Below are 21,322 nucleotides of genomic sequence, written 5' to 3'. Positions count from 1 at the left end.
TTAAATTAAATTAATATAATTATGCCAAAATTAAAACTTTAATTAAATCTTTTGAATTTATTTCTTATATTTATTTAATTAATTAAATATAATTAAAAATTAATTTTTTAATATAATTTTTAAAAAAAAATTAAATTATTTAATAATCTTTTCATTTGATTTAATTATAATTGAAAATCACAATAAACCCACAAAATTGTAAAGACAACTCATTTCAAACAAATTCGGAAGGGTAAATAACTCAGATACTTGTCCTACTCTATAGGACAATTTTCTTAGGGTTAAGATTTGCACTTAAGAACTATCTCCCATCTTTTACCATTGAGATACTGCGATAGGGCATGCTTATTCAAACAATTTAGGGAAGTGGATACCAACAGTTGCAATCTGCATAAAAGCCAAGCATATACATATACATATAAATCTATAGTAAATAGACAATGACGGGGAGTGGTGCATCATGTAGATCGTGACTAGTATGTGACTATGATTGCCTCCCTCAACTACATCAAAAATGTCAACCATAAAAAAAGACATGCATGTACACCATACACATGCAAGTATGGGGTAGGTAACAATAGAAATTGCATATAAATCATTCATCTAACTATCATCATAAAATAACTAAAATCACTATATGAACATACACATATCATCATCAAAAGACTAACAATGAACACATAAAATAACTGAGCATCAAGTAGCTCATCAGATATATAAACTAAGTATGAAATAACATCCAATCCAATCTGGTAATCAATCACCGCTAGTCATAAAACATAACCATAAAGGTGGCCTAAAAGAATATGGCAATAAAACATGAAAAGTAAATTAGGGGTAGACTTTACATTAGATCTACAATGCTCACAAACTTCATGCACATGATATAATGATGGAAACTACTACAGTAGTTTGTTCTTCATTAATAACAATGTCGATGTTCATGTTTCACCCATTATTTTAAAGAAGGATAATAAAAGCACAAGCCATTTAACCAAGAGCCCATAAAATTCACTACAGATGAAAAGGGTGCAAGATATTGGTAAAACTTGCAAAGAAAATAAATTCTTGAAAAGACAAGATGGGCCTCAATGAAGGAAAAGTCTACCCATGTGTATTTCATTAGTTCCAAGGAAGAGAAAATAATAAAAATATAAATTATCTTACCAATGTTTTACTTTGCACACAAAATGTTACAAAACCCTCATCCAATAACATTAATAATCATTAATTAAAATAATTATAACATATAGCTAAGTCATAATGAGAACAATGACTCAAATTTAAAATTTCCCTTTAGATTTTGAAGAAATATTCAAACCTAAGATTACACTTGATAAATGCCGTGTATGTGAGAGGCAACATTTTGCCTTCTTCATTGGGAGATTACTTTTTACATCTTCATTTGGAATGCTTGTTGAGCCATCTAAATAGTTCAAGGCAAAATAGCTATTTTTAATTATCAAATCAGAAGAATGTCTTCATTTGGAATTCTTGTCAAGCCATCTAAATAGCTCATAGAAAAATTATTATTTTTAATTATCAAATCAGAAGAATATAAATGTATTATTTATATCTTTATTTCTCCCTATTTTTACATTACAAAAAATTTCAATATATATGATAAATTTGTGATGCTTTTAATAGTTCAACTGTTCTTAAGACATAACTACAACTGATGGCCAAGAAACTTATGCAATGAAAGTAGGAGAGAAGTAAAAGAAAACTCTAAAACATGCTCATTTTTATAAATATGTATCTTTAGTTATTAGTATAGTTTGTAAAAGAAAATATAAGACTAATGTGCTTGTATCCTTAACTTCCAAGGACAGCTTTTCCCCTTATCATAGATAATTATGTCCATCACCATAGACTTTCCCACAGATTTAATCATATGTAACACAACAGCTTAATGTTTTTGGAAAAAAGCATTAACTCACAAAACTACCTCCAAAGGAGCAATTATTGTTAGAGTCATCTTTACAACTGTGCCCCGTGGCATTATCCTCTTCATTGCAGTTATGGTCCTCAAATATTAAGGAATTCACCAATGTCTCCAATAGATGCATCTTTCTAGCTTTGGTCCTCTTCTCTCGATGATTAAAAGCACATATTCCATTCCCACATCTTCCTTTCCCTCTTCCAATATATGCTTCCTCAAGGAAAGCGTGTTATTAGCCGATAAGCTTTCACCTGGGCGATAGCCCACCGGGAATTCCTCACACTGCAACTTCCAAACCAGAAATTTGTCATCGGAATGTTTGTTATCGATCAATGCTAGAAAATTCTCTAACTCACAACGTCCAAATAGGGTTGCAGAGGAAACATTGGTCTTTGTGAGACACGGAGATGCTTTCAGAATTCATGGTGGAGTAAACAGATAATGATCGCCATTACATTCTTCATCAAGGATAAAGGCAAAATCACCACATCCAATGTATTATCCTTGAAAATTTCCATGTACATCGCCATGTTTACTGGTGGCTCCTCTGACTCCCAATGTCCAAACACTCGGTGAAAGGCATGTGTTCCATGTCTGCCATCAGCTATCTCCACCACTGCTTTACGCTTGTAATCTCCCACAAATCATCTCTCCTACAAATGAGGCCATCAAATATCTTCGCATTAAGGGAAGTGGAGCCTCATGTGCTGGTGGAAAACACAATGCATGTCTTCGATCTGGAGGACTAGTTAAAGGGGTTCTACACTATGCACCCACTGCTGAAGATTTAGTTACTGACATGAAAAAAGCTGGTATGCAATTCACTACAAAATATGCCTGAGCAATCTGAATTTGTGATTCATATGAGAAGAATTATATATTTTTTGCATTGGCCTAGATATGATGAATTTAGGGCTAGATCTGGACTATGGATCTTTCATGGGGAAGCACACAAAAGCAGTTGTGAAAGCAGGCAAAGTGGATGAGTCCTCCATTGATAATGCTCTGGCTAACACTCTCATGACATTGATGAGGCTTAGTTGGTTTGATGGGGATCCCACCAAGCAGCCATATGGAAATTTGTGACCAAAAGATGTTTTTACTACAAAGCATCAAGAACTTGCTTTGGATGTTGCCAGGCAGGAGATAGTGCTGCTCAGGAATGATGGCTCATTATCATTAGCTGCAAACAAGATTAGTTCTTTGGCCATCATTGGGCTCAATGCAAATGTCACCAAAGTCATGATTGGAAATTATGAAGGTACCCATTTATGAAACTATCATCGAGACTTATCTACAATAAATCCTTCCAAACCTGACTATATATGTTATATTTTTAACCAACATATATAGAAGTATGAGATTCGAGTGTTTCTTATATCAATAAGAGTATTGCATAGGTAAATTGCTAATATTTAGTCTATTCATCTTGTTCATGTTGGGCAGGTATTCCATGCAAATATACAACCCCTCTTCAGGGGCTCTTGAAATATACTTCATCCCTCTTCGCCCCAGGTTGCACCAATGTGAAATGTACTAAAAATGACATGTTCAGTGCAGCAGTGTAGGCAACAAGAAAAGTAGATGTGACTGTCTTGATAGTAGGTGGAGACCAGAGTAGCTGGGTGCATAGTGTGGCGAATGTTAAAGAGGTTCTGCCACCTCCGAAGGTGGGCGTCACCATGGTCGCCCTTGGCCTTGTCATTGACATCTTCGGAGGTCACGATAAAGATCATCATGAGCTCAACCATTTCTATTCCTTTGACACCCGGAGGGTCCACCAGACAGGTTTTCCCACTTTTTCTAAAACCCTTGCTTTGCCCTTTTCACTGTTTTTGGGATTCTGGTATTTGATTGATGGGTTTGTTGTTTAAATGGTCTTTAATTGTATAATGAATGATGGGTTTGGGGTCTTTAGTTGAATGATGTTTTACTCTTTCTCTGATTATTGGTTTTTGGTCTTTGATTGAATAATTATGTTTGTGGGTTTATGGTCTTTGATTTAATGATGCTTTGAACAGGAGCTACCATGCAATGGTGGTGAATGAGAATCAGGTGTATGTTTTTAGCGGTTGTGGCCAAAATCGGCAGTTGAATTATATGTGGGTCAATCTCTGTGTATTTCATTGCAAGATTCATAGGCTAGATATTCACTTCACACACATATTGGTCCATTCATAATATATGATTGTCTCAAAATACCCGTCACATTCACATTTAGTTCCTATTTTTCAAAATATCTACCCCACTGTCTAATCTAATATTTTAGTTCTTTCCTTCTCTGCAATTCATGTTGATTTAGATTCTAGATATGGACACCTATCGGCTATACTCTTGGACCGTCCTGGGGTACAAGTGCTAGTCTACATCCTCACTCGGAATGCTAAAGAAGCCACCTCAATTGTTCATAGCAAAATAATTCTTTATAATTATAAAAATAGAAAAATATAAATATGCAATTTATAACTTCATTTTTTCACATTTTTAATGAAAATTTTAGTACTTTTAACATATTTCGTGCATACTTCCAAGTTTTAACAATTTAGCTGGCCTATGACTAAAAATTTGAGTGAAAGAAGTAAGAAGAAAACTTCTGAAGAACAACCATTTTTATATCTACTTTTTACTTCATTACTTCAAAAGTTCCTGAGCTATAACTATAGCTTATGGCCTAAAATTTATGTACTGAAAGAAGCAAAAGAAAACCTTCAAAGGACAACCATTTTTATATATCCACTGTTTAGTACATTACTATTGTTTGAAAAAGATTAGAAATGGGTGCCTATAGCCTGAAATTCAAACAACAGCTTTTCCACTTCACATAGATATAAAGTTACATTACCATAGAAATCCCACGGATTTAATCATGTATAACAAAATATGTTAAGACTTTTCTTAAAAGAAACTAAAAATACCTTCAGGGGAGCAATTCTTATTAGAATCATCCTTTGTATCATGAATATGATCTTTAGGTATCAAGGAATTCACTGATGCCTCCAGTAGAGTTACATCTGTCTTTCTAGCTTAAGTTCTCTTCTTTGGACGATTACTTTTTATAGTCTCATGTATAGGCTCTTCTATCATACCCACACCTTCCTCTCCCTCTTCCAATTTACGCTAGTTAGTGGATTTTATATGTGGAAGTAGATCTAGGTCTTTACCTTGCATTGATTTGCTGGAACAAAATAAGATCTCCTCATGTATTTTTTCTTTGTGACACTGATCGAGAGAAACAAACATATCTACTTCTCCTGAATCTACTTTTGTACTACTAGCAGTTATCTGGCTCAACAATAAAACATTATCTCCATTAACTGAATACAACTTTTTCTTTGAAAAATTTCAGCTAGCATAATTAAAATAAACATTATATAAGAGACAAACCATGTTTTCTTGAGCAATAAGATTAGATGCGTGTAGAGCTTCATTCCCAATCACGTCCACTGAACGTCCATGAAATATTCCCATTACCTTATTTACAAAACCACCATTCCAGGATTAGGAACTCCCAATTATAATAAGGCTTGTCCATGTGATGCTATTGATCAGTGAAAATAAATTTAGATTCACCAATTAAACAACTTAATCTCTCGGTTATGATAGGCTTCTAAGACTGTATGCACTGAGGCTCCTTGCTAATTGATCCCTTAACCTTTATTTGTACAGTGGCCACATGAACATTCCTTGTCTTTGTGGTGGCCACATTGAATTCATAATGGTGGTAAGTTCAGAGCTCGTGCAATTCCCGAAGTGGTTGCAATTCCATGTTTTCAGGTGTAACAATGGGAGACAAAATAAGTTTTAGTTTTTTCCAGACAACATCAAGTTTTAGTCGAGTATCCACTAATATTGCACCTGAAATGCTTTCTAGTATATCTCCTAGTACCTGCATTTAAGAAATATAGTAAAATAACATAAGTTGTAATCAAAGTGAACATTTATGTTAACATGCAATAAGAGGAATGCTAATAACATGTCTGTAATATATCTAGGAATTAATTACCAAACAATAAAATAAATTGAAATTTATTACACAATTACCCACTGGAAATCTTTTATTGTATACCTATCTATGTACTTTTGATGTTCAATAATAAAAAGTCAAGATGGACTTCCAGTCCAATAAATTATATTAATATGCATAGAATAAGGCTCCTCAATCATGTTATTGAGCATTATAGAAAATTTTCAATAACTAAAAAAAACGTGAGCTGATTAAAGGAAAATTCAAGGATGAGTTCTCACAAATGTTAAACTAACTAACTTGCCTTTGGAGCATGCATTCCTCCTCCAAATGATATAAACTTGCAGTCACCACCTCTATGTTGTTTAAATTCCTCAACAAATTTTAATATTTGATTTTTTAATTCATCTGAATTATGACGCAGATAGTTGTGAATATTGTGTTTCACTGTTGCTTGAGCAAAGTTCTCGTTGTTAACAGCTACCTGCCGTAAGTCTGATAAAATTCCCTGGGATGATTCCAAATATGTTGAATACAGATGCTTAGTAATAACAAGATCTAGTACAGAGTCACCAAGGAATTCTAACCTCTGTAAAATTAACACATAATATCAACATTCAGTTCTACATTCTAGAAAAAATTAATTGTGCAAGTACTATCAAATATAATATTTGGACTGTGCAAGGTAAGTTCAATATAAAATTACCTGGTAAGAATGTCCTCCTTGTTCGCTAATTGAAGCATGTGTGATTGCTTCTACCAAGAGGCATCGGTTCTCAAAGCGGTAGTCTAAGATCAATTCCAGTTCATCCAAACGTGCATTCAAGACACTAGGATAATTTATAGAACGTTTGCATGCAATATCTACTGACTCATCTTCAACATTAACCTCCATGTTCATCCATCTCATGAACTCAAGGGCTGCATTTGTACCCCCTCCGATCAAATGTGCTCCAATTAGGGCCTCCACAACATCTGATATTGTTTTGGATTGAATCCATCGATGCCTCTTGTCACAAACTTTTCCCATTTCAAGACTGTTGGAATCTTCTGGGTTGCAAGAGCAGGGAACAATGTTTCTACAATGTAGCCCAGGGGCGACCCATTTGCACACATCAAATAGATCATCTAAAATATATCCCTTTTCACAAAGCAAAAGAAAAATAAGTTATTAGATTAGACTTGAAATTGACAAATACTCAACTTATTAAATATAGACTATATCAAAATCAAAATTCTTCCACGTAAACAAGCAATAGTCTTCAATCAGCATAACAGTATCAGCTGTTATTAACTCAATTGACTGAAGTAAAAGATCAAGATGGAAAAAGAAAATTGTTTAAAGATGCACATCTTTTTCCTCAAAGAAGGCGGATATCAATATATTCAGCCCATATTAAGGGTCATATTGTACTTGTCACTAATTCTTAAAACTTGAGAGAAAACTGTCTAAGAAACATAAAATATCAATTTATTTTAGCAGTAGGATTTGTAATCTATAGTATATTTACTAAGATGTTTTTATTAACTAACTATGAATAAAGAGTTAAAAAAATAGGAGCTCATTTTACCAGTAGAATTTTTAATTTGGAAATTTTTTTTTATTAACTAACTATTAAAATATAGCATTTTAGTACCTGCAAATTACGGTTCAATGCCAAATCATGAAGCATTTTATTACAGACTGCCTTAGCTCTATGATATGATAACTGTCCTTCATCCCCATTTTCATATTTCATAAAAAGATGTCGACTAATGGCATATTTTAAAAAGGAGTCACCCAATAACTCCAACCGCTCATAGGAGTAACATTCTAAGCATTTGTGTGAAGTGATTGCTTCCAGTATCTATGAAGAAAGAAAAAGTGTTTAGTTAGAGGTTAAGAAGAATTTACTTCTGCATAGAAAAACAAAAGTGAAACAATTAATCTTAAATAAATAAATCAAACAAAATAACATCAGTTTGAAATGATTAGCAATGAAATTACCAGTTGCACGGATACAGGTGGACAATTTTGGCGTTCTATCTTAATTGTTTTATTAAGTTGACTTGCGAGCATTAAACAATTGAGGCGGTGCATAACAGATGGAAGCAAACACAATGATCTCATAAATGAGCTTGGAACATCCAAGTTCAAACACAACTCTGGAGGAAGTTCCACATATGGTCCTTCTTTCTCCACTGCCTTTTCTTGGTGTTTTGTAAGAAAATTACGGGGTCGCTTAGCATGCTTCACCCTAAGAAGTGGTTGATTTAAATGCTTTAGTTTCTTTCCATGCCTGCAAAATCATCATGATAAATTAATTAGAACCATTGCAATCAACTCTATGTGAATACACCTGGACGGGCATTTAAGATTAAGACTATCAAAGATGAGATACCCACATTTTCAGAAAATATTCACTGTAGCTATCATAACATGGATTAGAAACTTTTTTGGGAGGGAAGGGCCTCTCAGCAGTTTTTCCTTGAATAATTTCTACGACTTGATAAAGCATTCCATTATGAACAGTAAGCACTGCTTTATCTATCAAATGTGAAGATTCACAGATGTCACTAGCCAAAATCAAAATTTCAGAGTCCTCTCGACTGTGCAAATCTGTTGTTCCTATCATAGAAGCCTCTTTTGAAATAGTTGAAAGTAATTTAAACTCTCTAGCTCTTTTTGCACATGTTTCGATGCATTTCCAGTCAATAACAGTTGGACTAGACTGATTTGATTCTAAGGGTAGAAGTAAGTAAGTATAGGAAGTGCACCATAGGTTTTTCATTTCCATGAATTTTTTCTTATTCCTCAGATTTCCAAAAATTCCATTGAAAATTATTTCTTGAAAATCTTTTGCATTCCTCATCTGTTTAATACACAAGTGACAGAACTATTATTAGTTTCATACAAAAAGAAGTAAATAACTTATTGGAAGCAAATTGTAATATATAAATTGGAAGATGAAGTTGTTTGTCTTTCAATACCTCAGTTAAATCCAAAGTCATTTCTCCTCTTCGTAAAAATTTTGCCTTGACAAGCTTATCCGTAGTTAAAAACATATCTATATGTAACAACCAGTTTTCCTAGGTCTAATTTAACATTCGGCACTAGGCTATAATGAGCTGTTTTTCCCAGTACAAGAGAGCTTCAGACCTCATATTATCGTGTATTTCTTCGCATATGGAATGGCACATTCTTTATGTCTTTTCTGACAATGTTTCCACTCCTTCGACATGCTCCTGCAAGGAATTTCTCTCTAATTAAATTATAAATTATAAATAATCAAATATACCTTTCATCTTAATTTCATGAATTCGTGGTTAATGATCAACTAACATGTCATCTTCACTTGAAATCATAATGACTAAATATCAAATTAACTGTCAACTGATCTCATGTGAACCTCAATGACTATATTTCAAGCTAGGTCAAAATTTGGGATGTAACATACCATTCCCCTTGTGGTTCATCGTCCTCGATGACCTCTGCAATTTAGACACTAAAAGAAGATTCCACATACAAGATACATATATATAATCATTGTGATATCATTTCTTTTCTCAATTGGGTCAAAATGAAAATCATAGTCAAAACTCAAGATCCCTTTTTACTTTAAAGCTTCCAATAAGATACTTGCATGGTAACATAAAATTGAACACGTACTCACCTGAGTTCATTTTACCGTAACGGTGGTCATCTTAGCATTGATTGAGTCAATTCTGTTTCATATTCTTGTCATACTTATGTTGACACTCACCATATCATTAGTTTGATTCCATATTGATTTCTTTATTTATAGGATTCAATGGTTGAAAGTAAGATAAGTATTCAAAATTGAAAATTTTCAACCAGTAAGTTCCAGATCATAATTTAAATTACTCATACATATTATCTAACACATGGTCCTCATTAACGGATAGATCATCGTTGCAACTTACAGATTACCTGTAATAGGTTAGTGAATCCATGTTTTTCCATTGTAATCCTTGGCCTTCAAGCCCAATATTTTATTAGAATAATCATTTCATGGTAGGATATCTCCAAAACAATATACAACAGCTCAACAAGTAAAGTCAACATCACATGTGTATTATACATGTATAATAATGTGTCAAAGGGCAAAAACAATGATATACTATGCAAGATCATCAAATCAAGATCATAAGCATCTGGAACAATTCATAAGATTCTCATCATTTCAAATACTTGGAAATTCATCTTTTCCATTTCTATGATTCAAGCTTCCATGCCCATTTCATCAAAAGTTCACATCTGTAAACAAGCATTGATAGTTCCAACTCCTTTTGGAGCACATAATGATCTGATTGTTTAACCAACATCAGAAAGGATCTTATTGTTTAACCCAACGCTCTGATACCATATGTAACAGCTATTTTTCCCAGTACAAAAGAGCTTGAAACCTCATATTATCGTGTATTTCTTCGCATATGGAATGGCACATTCTTTGTCTTTTCTGACAATGTTTCCAGTCCTTCGATATGCTCCCTGCAAGGAATTTCTCTATAATTAAATTATAAATTATAAATAATCAAATCTACCTTTCATCTTAATTCCATGAATTCATGATTAATGATCAACTAACATATCATCTTCACTTGAAATCATAATGACTAAATATCAAATTAATTGCCAAGTGACCTCATGTGAACCTCAACGGCTATATTTCAAGCTAGGTCAAAATTTGGGATGTAACACTATATCTGTATTTGCAATGTCATCATCTAATTCAGATTTAATTAACATGGCAAAATTCAAATATGTCTTATTATCATTGGATTTAGATGTAAAACGAAGTTTGTAAACTTTCAAAGTAACTTCTCTTCCCTCTTCATCCCAACTATCAAATAATGTGTCTATTTTAATAGTTGAATGTAACTCCCTTATTTCAGGTAGACCTTGCAGAAAGAAAAAGAAATAATGGGAGACAATTAAATCTTCAAATATCACAACCTACTAATCATCAAAGAAAATCCTGCATAATTTTCATTAATAAAGATTATAAAGGAACAAAAATATCATCAAAACAAAATTTTCTCCAAAGAATATTGACATTTTATTCGGTTTCATTAATGTTTTTTATTTGACAATAATTTTGTTTATAAAATGTAATTAAAATAAATAATTACGTTTATTGAAAAAACAATTTTAAGAAATAACTAATATATGAAATATAAATTTAATTACCTCTATTATTATTTGGGATATACAATATGACTTCAAAATTTTCAAAAAATTTAAATATTTTCTTTAAAAAAAATATAAGCAATAAAAGGAAATATAAGAGAAAACTTTTAACTGCAATTAGAAAAAACACATTTAATTCATATATCACAATCAAATTTATCAAATATTAATTTCATTCCAATAAATAATATAGTTTTACTTCTACATAATACTAAAAGTTTAGAAAAACTATTTCTAATGCCAATTTCTCCAATAATACAAGAGAATGAATTGTTTGCATACCTGATTTCGTAGATGTTATTCCCTCTTTGCCATTACAATCTTCTTCGATTTCATCCCCATTTTCAATTACTCTTTCTTTAATTCTGTCCTCTCTTTCATGAACTCCTCCAAGATCTTCACCAAAATCTTCAACTTCATTTGAAGCTCTAGATTTATCCTTTTCAACCACACTTTCTCCTTACTGTAAGGCATTCTATTTACAATGGTTGTGATTTCTGGAAGCTGTTCAACATCTACTGACAAATCCTTTTCAATTGAACTCCTCTTCGTTATAGAAGCATCATTTTTACTTGATATTATGTCCTCTAATATGGCTACACTCTTGATTATATCAAATAAGTCATCCTTCTGATTCTCATTATCTCTGTGAAATTCAAAAATTGATAATATTTAGTGTAAGAGTATAACACTAACATTGGTTATGAATTTTCTAGATTTTGTCAAATTGAAAATGCCTTATGACTTCTATGGTATTTGAAATCATCAGATGAAATTTTCGATAATTATTAGCTAGACTCACATTCTACTGAAGTTGAAAAAGCAAAGTGATTATTTACATCATGCATCTCCTAGGGACCATGGTTTAGACTATGATGCCAACTCAAAGCTTGTTGTAATAATGTATTTTATGCATTTTTTAAACAGATAAGAATGTAATAATTTTTTTATTTTTTTATTTTTCTATTCATTTTTCCAAGGTAAAAGCCGTAAGCTTGAACATTATATTAATTACTTGATTTTATATTCACAAATTACCTATCAACAAATAAGATGAACTCTGAGTTTTCATGGCGAGCACGTCCACTAGATTGAATATAACTGCACAGGCTTATGGGTAAATCAAAACAGATGACACAGTTACAATTTTTTACATCAATACCTTCTTCAATCACATATGTTGCAACTAAAGCTTGAACCTGCACATTCATATTCAAAAAACATCATAATTCAATACATCCCATAGATTTTTGAAAAATCAATATCAATAACCTTTATAAATATATTTCTGAAAAAGATGCAACTGAAAATTTGATGTAACATTTGAACACCGTATTAAGAAAAAATTTGAACAACGTATTAAGAAAAATTTAACATCTAGGTAAGTTTGAATAGCATGGTCGTAATCAAATTAACATTTGTTTCTAGTAAATGAAAGATCCAACCAACCTTTCCAGAAGAAAAGTTTTCTAAAGCTTTTTTCTGTGTCTTGCTACCAAATGTAGAGCTTACACTAGATAAGAAATCAGTCTTCAGACATTTCAAACAATCAATCTGTTGTAACAAACTTGAGATTACTGCAGCTGCAATCACTCTTTCCACAAATACTATACAGGAAACCTTTCTGGGATCTTCATCACTGTTAAAACTAGGAGTCAGGCTTCTATCAAAATGCAATAAAAAACTACAAATAGACACTGATGTCACATTACTATGATTTCTCGTACCTCTTCTGTATTAAAAAATGCACTAGCTGCTCCAACTTTAGAGTTAAAATGCCATGTTTAACAGCATTGTGAATTCCTTCAGGTGTCTTGAATAATTCGTTCACATCTGAAGTCTCAAATTCAATATTTTTAATTTGATGTTTACACCAAACAAGTAACAACATTTTATACTACAAGAAAATCAGCAACTGTTTTTTCAGCTGTAATTTGTTTCTTTCGAATTTATGAAAATCCATGACAATTGAATTCAGAGTAAGATGGTCGGATTCAGTCAGATGTATTTTTGTTTGATGATGATCACTTTTAGCTGCATTTCTTAGTAGACTCCTCAATGTCCATGTTATGAATGTTCAGAGTGGTTAGAATGCCTATTTATACAAATATTTAGCAATCTTACATCTATGTTATATAATTGGCCTGGATTGCATGATGGCACTCTGACCATCCTAGCAGTTATTCTAGGTTCTAGAAGTGCAAGCAAAAAAATTAATAAAGATTTCTCAACTGACCATATAAGTTTCGTTGTTCATGATTTACTACCCCTTGAAAGTGTGGTGGACATGCATACCAGATGGTAATTCTTCTTCAAAGAGTCTACGAGCATCTTTTAGATAATCATCTAGAGCATATTCCTCCATTTCTACCGTTCCAGTAGAAGTCTCACGTAACTTCTCTTTTTCACTGCATAACTGAACAGCCTGTATGATTGACAGATTTCATGTTAATGTATAAAACCAGTCTCGTGTAGTCTAACAATTAGTTATGTAACAAGAAGACATGAATAAAAGTTCTGAAAAAATTAACATTATCATAAAGAAACAATTAAATTCACTTAGCTATTATTAATAACCACTAGACCTGAGGCTATCCTTTATAAAGTGTGTGAAGGCAAAACTGTAGACATATAGGATATAGCTCAAGCAACTGAAAGTAGAACAAAACATCATTCTCAAGGAGCAAAGCTCCAATATCAAGATGTTTTCCAGATGTTATCTCCTTTAGCATACACAAAATCATGTTTCCCAAGCCCTATTTGCAAGTCTTTTTATCTCTTTTGAATCTTGATCATTTTAGTATATCGTAAAGGAGTAGAGGATCACAAAAGTGAAAAAGATTTACACCTGCACGTATGCTCAATCGATGCACTGCCTTAGACTTAATTATAGGCAGAAAAAGATTTACACCCAGCTACGACAGCCAAGTAGGTATAGATAAGCTTGATCCTTGACAACAGTTTGAGGTATGTTTTTGGATTCATCGTAAGAAACTTAATTTGCACAATTGAAATGAAATTTCATTGGATCACATAGTGGAACAGTCACTAAGATGAAGTTTAGTTGACCAAAGAACCATGAAAAAACAAAGTGAGAGGAATCTATATGATGACAGAATCTACTTTGTGGATATCAAAAGAACCCACCTTAATGTAATTAGGTCTGAACGACCTGGTGATTGATCTGTCCATGTTAGCTACATGACTTTGGAAGAGGCACAACCTGCAGGTATAGTACACACACAGGCAGGCATCAAGCAGTGACAAAGTAATCCACGATTGAGCAGACGCGCAGGTATTTGGTTAAGAGTGTGAAAGAATAATAATGATAATTTAGCAAAATTGTGGAAGACATGTGGAGAAAATCTAGTAGTAAAGTTGCATGCAAGGTCCTCGCTCCTATATATATCCGAGCTCTGAATTCATGTAACATTCAAAGCATTTTCAGTTAGTTTATTAATGAAGCATGTGTTTGGAGACTTCATACAGGACTTAGTACTTTCATTAGACTGTGAATTCATTTATAAAATAAGTGAGGTTGCAGTTGTAAGTGTTGAAATCATTTTTTAATTAGATCATCATAACTGCATTGAGTTTGTCTGTGAATGAAAAATGCAAATCTGGTGGTCTAATGAAAACATCATTTCTCCATCTACAGAGAAGGAGGTGAGTTATGTAGAAAACAGAAGATTCAGTAGCAGGTTTATTCTCCTTCATTTTTAAATTTTATCAATAGTTTTCTTTTCTAAATATTTTTTTAAAATTGCTTTTAGAATATTTGATTAGCATCACTATCGGTTAAAGGATTAGAAGTTTTCAGAGATAAACTCATGTGAATGTTGTAGCAGTAAGAGTGCTTAAACAAAAAATAAGCCGAAATCAAAAAATATCAAGATGAATATCATAGTCATGTAGCCACTGCACAAAAAGGCACTTGATGCAAGTGACAGCTGGATCAAACAATAGAGTCGTGCATGGAAGATACCATACTGAGACTTGCCAAGGAATGAATGCATGATGAGGTATAATAACAGAAGGGGTTTAGCTAGAGCAACAGTAAATCCATCTACAATTGCCCATCTTAAATACCATGAGAACTACAAACGTATTTTCTTTAACATCCTATATATGTTCAGTGTGACAAATGAAAATCTCAACAGAACATTACTGAAATAAAAATTTAATATTAAAAAAGTAAAAAACCATACCTTTAAAGCACAGAGCAAACCCAGATTCTGAAGACAATATTCAACATTTTCTTTGATGCTTTTTGCTTTGCTTTCCTCAAAAAGATGATGCACAGAATGTTGGAAAATTTAATGCAGCATTGACGTTTTCCCTTTCAGCCAAATGCTCACCTACCCCCCTGACATCCAGAACAGACAAAAACAATTAATACGGGTAGGTGAGGTTTTCAAATTCTGAAAAGAGGGGGAAAATGGAATGTGACAAAAGGAATGTTTATTCATTCATTCAGTCAGTCAGATTATTCAGTTTTTCAGTTCAGCAGAGCAGAGAAAAGGAAGAAGAAGAAAGTGGTCAGCAGATCCACTTGTTGCAGAGACAAAAGGAAGTATGTTCAGTGTCTCCAGTTGAATGTGACTCCTCTGTTCATTCTGTGAGTTGGTTGTTGTTTTGTCTTGTCCTGTTGAAGCAGTGATTGCTCCAGGCACCTTTGTATGCAGCCATTAGAGCTGCAAGTTTAAAAGTTTATTGAAGTTTGAAGTATTATCAGTTAAGGATTATGTTAGGGTTTTTTTGGTTGAAGCCTAATGCTCCCAGATTTTGTAATAGTTTAATGAAAGATTGAATAGAAAGCAAGCAGGCATACTTGAATCTATCTTCCTCTTCTATTCATTGCATTTGACAAGTTTGTTTGAAAGGTTAAAGCTTTGGCTTTCTGGTTCTAATGGTGAAAGCATTCACGTTGAATTTCTCTAAGTTATAATATTTAGTTGAAATAGAACACTCGGCACCTACTGCATTTTTGTGCTGAGCTCTTCAAGTGCCGAGCATTTTCTTTGTGAGCCGAGCTTACTCGGCATCCGTTGGTACTAGGCTTTCTCCTTTGTGTGCCGAGTTTACTCGGCACTTGTTGCCTGTCACTCGGCACATCAAGTACCGAGCAATCTTTCACTCGGCACCTTCCTGTGCCGAGTAAAACTAGCACTCGACACCTTCATGTGCCGAGCATTAGATTTAAGGTTGTGAGTATTAAATTAAATTTTAATATATTTCTCACACATAAACCAATTTGTTTTGTAGGGCTTGATGTTCAATTGACAAGGAATAAAATTTAGTTATTTGCTTTGCAGGGTCTGGAGTCGACTCAAGTTCACACTTATCTTCCACTGTAATGGTCTGTTTGGGCATGTTAATTAATGCGGTTACAATTAAGATCTGAGAAATGAAGAAAACACCAAGAAATGATGGAAATGTTACTAGTTTCTCAGAATAGGGGTCATCAGATTTACCTGCAAGCATCCAAGATTTCTTCAATTTGTGTTATTTGTTTCTCACAATCACTGCTGGAAGAAAACCCTGCGGATATCAATGCAAATATAACTAGCTAATATCATCTTCTCAACATTAAATATATTATTTACAAACTGTTGAGTGTTATTTCCAAGAGATATATACTTCATAATTACAGTATATTGTATCATATTAGATTATATTAGTAATGAAATGAATCAGTATTTATGGTTAGGAAATTTCTATAGACTTAATTTAAAAAAGGATTAATCACCAGTACCAGTTATTCTTGTTCTTGGTGTCCATTCTGATAAAAATAAGAGATCCAAGATTTACTAAGATCTGAAATAAGCACAAATACTTGGCAATGGAAAAAATAGAAATAAACACTTAAGAGAGAAGCAACTTTTATTCATCAAACTGATTGCTACAAGGCTATGCAATGGCCCCTATATATAGAGAGCCCATGAGATAAGAAGATGATTGTAGAGAATAAGGTGATAAGGTTGTATGATCTAGTATCAAGGAGGACATTCATATCTTCTTAGGATAATGTTGTATGACCTAGTTTCATGGAGGACATTCCTATCTTGTTACCAATTTAATAGGAAATGTGTGGCATACTTGTTGTTTGGTTATAACAGCATGACTGTTGACTTTTTCTAACATCCTCCCTTAATTTCTACCACTAATGATAATGTATGGGAGAAATTACAATAAAAAATATAGATAGGATAGGTCCCGACATTTAGCCTTGTTAGGTACCTATTTACAACAAAAGAAAGAGAGGGGAACATGACATGACTATCCCCCCTTAATGTTCACCTCAATCATGTCGAGCATGCCTCGTAGTTTCAAAAATTTGGCCTCAAGCATACTCTTAGTAAATATATCTGCTGCTTGGTCTTCACTTGGACAAAAGAGAAGATTAACAAAAATTTCTTGAACAAGATCTCGAATATAGTGAACATCAATCTCAATGTGTTTTGTTTTAGCATGAAAAACAGGATTATTTGCAACTTGAATAGCACTTTGATTATCACAATACAAAGGAGTAGCTGAACTTTGTGCAAAACCAAGCTCAAATAAAAGGTTGCTAATCCAAACTACTTCCTTTCCAGCTTCTTTTGTTGCTCTATATTCTGCTTCACATGAGGACAATGATGTAGTAGTTTGTTTTTTTGCTACTCCATGTAATTGGACCTGACCCCAGCTGAAAAATATAACCACCAGTAGATTTTCTATCATCTATGTCACCTCCCCAGTCTGAATCTATGAAGCCAGTCAAAGAAATTGAAGACTTGTAACTATAATGAATGCCATAGTAAATGGTGCCACAAATGTATCATAAAATTCTTTTGGCAGCCAACCAATGAGTTTCTTTTGGTTCCTGCATAAATCTAGATACCAAATTGACTGCAAAACAAATGTCTGGTCTAGACTGTGTTAGATAAACCAAGCTACCAACAAGCTGTCTATATAAAGTAGCATCCACCTTCTTGGAAATACATTCTTTAGTAAGCTTAATTCCAGATTGAAAAGGAGTAGGGGCTGGCTTACATTCAAGCATGTTAAATTTATCTAAAAGATCCAAAGCATATTTTGCTTGAGAGATAAATAACCCATCATGAAGTCTACTAATTTGCAAGCCAAAAAAATAATTCAGTTCACCCAAATCACTCATATGAAATGCCCCTTGAAGATTTGATTTGAAATCACTAATTAACCCAATATTTGGTCCAGCTATGAGTAAATCATCCACATAAACTACAACAAGAATAATCTCATTTTGCACTCTCTTCACATAAATATTTGGATCTGATTTGCATTTTTGAAACCCATGAAGCTGAAATTACCTATCAATCTTCTCATTCCATGCTCTTGGTGCTTGTTTAAGCCCATAAAGTGACTTCTTTAATCTACAAACAAGAGTAGAATGTTGCTGATCTACAAAACCTAGTGGCTGATCCATATATATTTATTCATATAAATCTCCATTTAAGAAAGCATTTTTTACATCCGTTTGATGAATATTCCATCCAAGACTTGCAGCCAAAGAAAGAATAATTCTAACTGTATTCATTTTAATGACAGGAGCAAAAGTTTCTTCATAATCAACACCCTCTTTTTGATTAAATCCCTTAGCAACCAATCTAGCTTTAAATTTTTCTATAGCACCATCTGATTTAAATTTTGTTTTATAAACCCATTTGCAACCAATGACATTCTTACCTTTGGGAAGTTGCACAAGTTCCCAAGTTTTATTTTTCACCAAAGCATCATATTCTTCTTCCATAGCTTGCTCCCATTATTTCTTCCCTCTAGCTTCCTCATATGATCTTGGGTCATTTACTTGTAATACTTTGGCCATGCGAGCACTACCATTCCTCCCTTGGATCTTTGAGCCTTGCCTATAGATTTCTTCAACACTCCTTGTCTTTTGGCTAGCTGAAAAGTTATCTTATTCATCATTACTATCTGCAGAAAATGTCTGATTACAAGCATTAGTTGTGTTGTTTTCATTAGTATTTTCATCATTTGTAGAAGTACACAACTCATCCTCATCAATGTAGTCTCCATTTCCTCCTAAAATATCTGAAAAATGAGAAGCATTTGTTGTTGTAGAGTGAGAAGGAGTGGCTATAAGTTGTGAATGCTCATCAAACTTCACATCTCTACTAACAAAGACCTTGTTTGTTGTCAAATCATATAACCTATAAGCCTTTGATTCTTCACTATAACCCATAAACAAACACTTATGACTCTTTGGTTCTAACTTTTTCCTTTGTGCATCAGGAATGTGTGCCCAAGCAATACACCCAAATACTTTAAAATATCCAATGTGAGGTTTCTTACCACTCCATGCTTCTTCTGGGGTGATATTTGTGAGAGCTTTGGTGGAGATTCTATTTATAATATGTGCAGCACAAGAAATAGCCAAACCGCAAAATTTATTATGCAAACTTTTAAAATGCAACATACAACGAGCCATTTCTAAAAGAGTTCTATTCATTTGTTCAGCCACCCCATTTTGTTGAGGAGTATAAGGAACTATTCTTTGCACCTTAATACCATTTTTTTCAAAAAATGACTCAAAAGCATAATTACAATATTCACCCCCATTATCTGTCCTCAAACATTTAATTGTTTTACCACTTTGATTTTCAACTAATGCTTTAAACTTTTGAAATAATTCAAACACTTCTTTTTTCCTTTCAAGAAAATAAACCCATACTCTCCTGCTATAATCATCAATAAAAGTGAGAAGGTACCTAGCACCTGGAAGTGAAGGATATCCTGGTTCACATAAATTGCTATGAATAAGTTGCAATGGATGATTAGCTATCCATGCTTTACCTGAATCAAAAGGATCTAGATGATGTTTCCCTAACACACAACCTTCACACACACCTTCACAAGCTGAAATTTTTGTTAATCCTCTAACCATATCTTGTAATTTTTTATAATTTAAATGTCCAAGTCTAGCATGCCAAAGTTGTGACATATAATCAGTCTGAGCAATAAAAGCATGAGAGAGTGTCTTTTTATCATCAAGAAACCCCACAAATTTAAATTGATTCTCTTCATGATCAACTCTACCAATAGAAATTATATTGCTTGGGTCTTTTATATCTCTAACAATAACTTGATCAGCATTGACAACAAACTCATATCTAGCTTGAACTATTTTGTATACAAAAATAAAATTCACCCCCAATCCTTTAACCAATAAAACATTTTTCAAAGACCCATCTGTTACATTAACAGTTCCTGTTCCTAAAACTGGAAGTTTCATTTTATTGCCAATAGAAATATTTTGATCTGAATTCTTCCCTTCATAAAAATCAATAAACAAAGATCTATCCCCAGTCATGTGAGATGATGCCTCGGAATCTAAAATCCATTCTTTATTAGAATCTGAAGCAAAGTATCCCCCTTTAACACTAGATTTACTTTTAGGTGTAGCAATTACCTCCTCATTTGATTTCTCTTGCCTTTTTAAAGAGATAGCTACGAAACTATGATTATCCTTCTTTCCATCCTTAAACCTTTCTTGCTTGGGCTTATATTGCTGCCTTTCATTGTCCCTCTTCTTCAAACAAAACTTCTCCATGTGATTCTCACCTCCACAATACCTGCAAATAAAAGGCTTTCTTCCAGCTTGCTTTTCTGCACCATCATTTCTAGAAAAATGATTAGAACCTTCATGATTTCAAAATTTATTATTTCCTTTCCAATTCTTTTTTCCATCATTTCTAAAAAATTTACTTTTGGCTGTATATGCATGATTCTTCTTAATATGCCCTTCTTTAATAAGTTGAACTTCTTCATCTAAAACAAATTTGCAAAATTGATCAAAAGTTTGCTGGGGGGTATTGGGATTTAGTTGAAGAACCCTTTTCCTTGATTCCTTAAAAACTTTATATGGCTGGGGAAGCTTACTTTCAACCATTGCAATCAACTGAAAATCCTTTTTTGCATATTCAACACCTATTTTTTTTAGCTAAGTATTTAAAAAAGTAACTTCATTGAAGTAATCAGACATTTTTTCAAAATAAGATGGATCTAAATTCATCAATTTTTCTTCTATACTAAATGTGCTAGCCATGTCTGCAACTTTATAATCTTTTTCTAAAGTCTCCCATAGCTCTATTGGGTTATCAATATCAACAAATCTTCTATTTAGATTGGGGCTCAAAGCTTTACCAATAATACCTCTAGCTTGCTCCAACTTACATTTTCACAACTC

At 33.1% G+C, this 21,322-nt stretch overlaps 1 protein-coding gene across 1 annotated transcript; it reads right to left on the bottom strand.

The window, feature by feature from the left end:
• Positions 1-5,669: 5,669 nt before the first annotated feature.
• On the bottom strand, positions 5,670-9,569 carry LOC149552920 (endoribonuclease Dicer homolog 3-like). The gene is made up of 8 exons (XM_089790257.1): positions 9,560-9,569; positions 8,877-8,953; positions 8,292-8,758; positions 7,894-8,185; positions 7,544-7,753; positions 6,613-7,047; positions 6,211-6,495; positions 5,670-5,828 (listed from the first exon to the last, which is right to left on the bottom strand). The coding sequence occupies exons 1-8, from the start codon at positions 9,567-9,569 to the stop codon at positions 5,670-5,672; spliced, it is 1,935 nt and encodes a 644-aa protein (XP_089646383.1).
• Between the last annotated feature and the right edge of the window lie 11,753 nt (positions 9,570-21,322).

Source organism: Cupressus sempervirens, chromosome 6, assembly GCF_028749045.1.
Source record: "Cupressus sempervirens isolate cs-2001-9-10 chromosome 6, ASM2874904v1, whole genome shotgun sequence".
Taxonomy (NCBI): Eukaryota; Viridiplantae; Streptophyta; class Pinopsida; order Cupressales; family Cupressaceae; genus Cupressus; species Cupressus sempervirens.
The sequence above is the reverse complement of the archived record's forward strand: the minus strand, read 5'-3'. Positions and strand labels throughout refer to the sequence as shown.